This window comes from Oncorhynchus mykiss, chromosome 26 (genome assembly GCF_013265735.2).
Source record: "Oncorhynchus mykiss isolate Arlee chromosome 26, USDA_OmykA_1.1, whole genome shotgun sequence".
NCBI lineage: Eukaryota > Metazoa > Chordata > Actinopteri > Salmoniformes > Salmonidae > Oncorhynchus > Oncorhynchus mykiss.
The window spans coordinates 45,584,388-45,589,387 of NC_048590.1; the positions used below are offsets into that span (position 1 = coordinate 45,584,388).

A 5,000-nucleotide genomic window follows, 5' to 3' on the forward strand; every position below is an offset into this window, starting at 1 on the left:
GTGATGACGTCATACCAGTGGAGGGGAAGACACTTGATGGGGATGGTGAAATCACAGTCAACCCAGAAGTGGATGATGATGTTGAATCAGAACGGTCCATGGAGAGGGAGGACAGACTGGGAGCTGTGGTGGGACTGGACACACTGGTGATGTGAGATTGGTGTGACACGACGGATGATGACGATGTCATTGATAACAAGGCGGAAGATGATGAAGACAATGGTGATGAAGATATCGCTGCTGCTGCTGATGATGAAAATGGTGATGATGATGATCGTGAAGATGGTGATGAAGATGATGGTGATGACGATGACGATGGTGAGGATGATAATGATAGTGATGATGATGATGATGAGGGTGATGATGGCAAGTCTACTTGTACGTTCATTGTTGAGTTAGTATGTCCCGTATCCATAATGACATGTTCATGGGGTGCAGGGGTATTCAGAACTGTTGCGTCAGAAATAGTGACAGACTCCGACGTGCTAACACTTACATTCCTCTCAGACGCTGTATACTTGCTCTGATGGGCAGATGAGATGTAGATGACGGCTGAAATAGTCACAGAGTTATCAGGTGTGGTAGAGACTGGCATGGACACTGATAATGGTGATGTTACCCCCTCTAACAGGGGAGTGTTGTTCTCTGGCATGGACACTGATAATGCTGATGTTACCCCCTCTAACAGGGGAGTGTTGTTCTCCGTGGTTCTCTTCTGTGTAGTGGAGGATATAGAAGCCACCAGATTGGCTGGTGTCAAACTCCAGGGCTTGGGTAATGGTGTCACTTTAGAATATGTGACTGATGTGTGTCCAACAAAGGTATCCTCTCTCCCATTTGACATCAGTGTAGCTGCACCAGGGGAGAATGCTCTATCAGGTGAGTGAGAGGAGACAGATGGTAGAGAAAGATACCCTCTACGTCCATTGAGTCCCAGGCTTTTAGTGGAAAGTCCTCCTGTATCAGAGGTTATGGTGTTAAAATATGTAGACCATGTTGTTGAGGACACGCCCATTTTCCTGTCTGTATCAGAATGAGAAAGAGAACTATGCTCACTTATTAATGGTGTCTGTGACGGAGTAGGGTATTCCCTCATGACGGTAGGACTTTCTGACATTGTAGAGAGAACATCTTTTCCCCTTGTTGTGCTTTTCGTTCTGTGGGAGACAAGTTTAAGAGGAGTCGGAACAGCCTCTGCAGTGTTAACATATGCAGGGATATCAGTGGGGCGTGGATAAGGAGAACCTTCAGAGTCAGTCCCTCTGGAAATCAAGGAGTCCTCTGTAACATAAGAGGAGGGTGTTGGAGAACTCATTAATGGGGGTGTTCCCTTATAAACATGAACACTTAGGTCTGTGATGTAAGTGGAGGAATCCTCAACTATAGCAGAAAGGGGCCAAACTGAGCCAGTCTCTGTGTTCTCAGCAGGCGTGTGTGTAATATCAGCAGAAGCATCAAGTGGTGTCAGATGTTCAGGTGAACTGGAGTGGACCTGGGCTGTGGAGTGGACCTGGGCTGTGGAGTGGACCTGGGATGTGGAGTGGACCTGGGATGTGGAGTGGACCTGGGCTGTGGAGTGGACCTGGGCTGTGGAGTGGACCTGGGATGTGGAGTGGACCTGGGCTGTGGAGTGGACCTGGGCTGTGGAGTGTGTTTGAAAAGTGTGATCTGTCTCGCCTGTCGCAGTAGGATCGGGTGAGCCGACAAACAGTGAGGTCCATGTTGAGGACATGTCTCTCTCTGCTGTATCAGGGGACGTTTCAGATAACATTTCAGTTGACATTTCAGAGGAATTTACAGGGGACATTTCAGCTGACTTATCTAGGGACATTTCAGGGGTCATATCAGGGGAACCTACCTCAGACCCTGTGCTAACAGAAATATACAATGGCCTTGTTTGAAACTGGGTCGCTGACGGTGAGGTAGCGCGAGGCGTCGCTAACAGCACTACAGGTCTGTGTGTAGATGTGGTTCCTCTAGAGCCAGACTGGGTCGGTGCATCATCAGTTCTGTGGAGACTAGAGACAGTTGGGTTAAAGTAAGGGTGCTTGGTGGTCAGGATGATGGAGAGGGTGAATTGGGGAACCTGGGGTACTGTTGAGGGACTAGCATGCAGGGTGGGAGAGGTTAACGCCCGTGTCAGGTGCTGAGCTAAAGTTGATGGATCAGTGACAGCAAGTGACATCAGGCCCGTGTCAGAATTCAAAGAAGGAGTCAGCGAGGTTAGAGGGGTCAATCCTGCTTCTCCAAGGGTTACGCTACTAGCAGACATGGGCGAGTCACTCAGTGTTCCAGATACAGAGCTGAGAATGGAGTCACTCAGTGTTCCAGATACAGAGCTGAGAGTGGAGTCACTCAGTGTTCCAGATACAGAGCTGAGAGTGGAGTCACTCAGTGTTCCAGATACAGAGCTGAGAGTGGAGTCACTCAGTGTTCCAGATACAGAACTGAGAGTGGAGTCACTCAGTGTTCCAGATACAGAGCTGAGAATGGAGTCACTCAGTGTTCCAGATACAGAGCTGAGAATGGAGTCACTCAGTGTTCCAGATACAGAGCTGAGAATGGAGTCACTCAGTGTTCCAGATACAGAGCTGAGAGTGGAGTCACTCAGTGTTCCAGATACAGAGCTGAGAGTGGAGTCACTCAGTGTTCCAGATTCAGAACTGAGAGTGGAGTCACTCAGTGTTCCAGATACAGAACTGAGAGTGGAGTCACTCAGTGTTCCAGATACAGAGGTGACAATGGAGTAACTGAGGGGGTGACTTCTTGTCTGAGCAGTTGAATCCAAGCTGACTTCCCCTCCTGCTCTTCCTCCCTCATCATTATTCCTATTGGGGTCAGGAGCGCTTGGGCTGGTGTGCCCTGTGGCTGTTACTAAATCACTGGGATATGTTGAGCTCTGAGGAGATGCTGTGCTCCAGTAAGAGCCTGTTAACTTAGCCACTGTGGTGTCTGAGCGGGGTGAGCCGGTATCTGACAAGGTTGGTAAGGTGTTAGATGAGATAGGGAAATATGTTGCCGATATTCTGGTCGTCACAGCCGGCGACACACTTGAATCTACAGCATGAGAAGGCAGTGAGGTAACTGCTACAGGCCAGGTGCTTCTTATAAAAGCCGTCTGACTACCTGTCCATGTCTTATCTCTTTTTGCCCTGTTTGGTGTTGCACTGATATATTCCCCTGTGATGAGACTAGGAACTAAATATCCTTGTGGGGGAGTAGGTGGAGGTGACAGCAATGCTGAGCGGACAGTTTGTAATACGCGCTGTTGGCTTTGATTAGCTTGACTGTCCTGGACAGGAGAGGAGAGAAGTAAAGAGCTTGTCTCTCTGTTGTTAGTGAGAACAGTCCTGGTCCGGCGACTGTGTGATGATCGGATGGTTCTGGCTGAAACGTTGAAAGGGACATTTCCAGAGGTAACACTAGTAGAGGTGGAGTGGTTTGGTTCTGTCTTTGCTGGTTTCCATGTTGTGAAAGGGCTGGCGTCTATTTTGTTTGACGATGTTGTCCTTTGTGTCCCATACAAGTCATGGGATTGAAGCGATGCTGGAGCTGCAGAGTCCTGAGTCCTGACTTGTGATTTGGTGCCACTGGTCTCTGTGGTCACTCCTCCAGTCAGTGATTGGTGAGTGGAGTCAGAGAGGGGAAGTGGTAAGCTCTTTGTGACTGTAAATATATCTACATCTAAACTAATGCTGGATTGGATTGGGGGATTCAATGATGTTTTATTCAGAGGAAACACAGATGACACTGATGAAGCAGTTTGTGTCACACTGACAGGGTTAGACGGGCTTGAGATGTCATAGGATAAAGCAAAGGCTGCTGTTATTAACCATTCAGATGAGGATGCTGGTGATAGTGATGATACTGGTGATGATGGTGATAGTGATGATATTGCTGATGATGATGATGATGGTGGTGATGATGATGATATTGCTGCTGCTGATGGTGGTGATGATGATGATGGTGATGACATTGTTAATGATGATCGTGATGATGGCGATGACATTGCCACTGATGACACTGACATTGATGACGCCCTGGTCTGGTGAAGCATGCTGGGAGTCAAACCTGAGCTGTCAGACAGGTCTCTGCTCGGCTCCACAGAAGAAGAAGAAGAGAAGGGAGCAACCGAAGGCCACAGGCTGGTTTGGTTGTTTTCCTTGGTGATGGTTGGCGAGGCCTTGGATCGGACCAGGCTCAGTGGGTGTTTGTCCGCCAGCAGGGTCAGTATGGAGGAGAAGGCAGGCTGCTCTCTCAGGCCCACCCCCTCTGACACAGCCCTGCCATCTGGTTGGACGACTGATAAAGGCTCCTCATCCACCAACAGCAAGCCGGCCAATGGGTGAATGGGATAAGCGGAGGCTGTTGTGTCATTGGGTACATCAGAAGAACCAGAGGCGTCGTAGTTCGTCTCATCTGGAATAGAGCGAAAAGGGAAGCAAGGGGTCAATGCTGGCTACTTAAACCATAGAGGGGTCAATGCTGGCTACTTAAACCATGGAGGGGTCAATGCTGGCTACTTAAACCATGTAGGGGTCAATGCTGGCTACTTAAACCATGGAGGGGTCAATGCTGGCTACTTAAACCATGGAGGGGTCAATGCTGGCTACTTAAACCATGGAGGGGTCAATGCTGTCTACTTAAACCATGGAGGGGTCAATGCTGGCTACTTAAACCATGGAGGGGTCAATGCTGGCTACTTAAACCATGGAGGGGTCAATGCTGGCTACTTAGACCATGGAGGGGTCAATGCTGGCTACTTAAACCATGGAGGGGTCAATGCTGGCTACTTAAACCATGGAGGGGTCAATGCTGGCTACTTAAACCATGTAGGGGTCAATGCTGGCTACTTAAACCATGGAGGGGTCAATGCTGGCTACTTAAACCATGGAGGGGTCAATGCTGGCTACGTAAACCATGGAGGGGTCAATGCTGGCTACTTAAACCATGTAGGGGTCAATGCTGGCTACTTAAACCATGTAGGGGTCAATGCTGGC

At 49.1% G+C, this 5,000-nt stretch overlaps 1 protein-coding gene across 1 annotated transcript in view; it reads right to left on the bottom strand.

The window, feature by feature from the left end:
- Positions 1-5,000, bottom strand: part of LOC110511667 (UPF0606 protein KIAA1549L-like) — a 146,722-nt gene that overhangs the window by 83,304 nt on the left and 58,418 nt on the right. Inside the window, exon 2 of the mRNA XM_036963808.1 lies at positions 4,072-4,419. Within this exon, the coding sequence (XP_036819703.1) occupies positions 4,072-4,419 (348 nt within the window). The remainder of the gene's footprint in view (positions 1-4,071; positions 4,420-5,000) is intronic.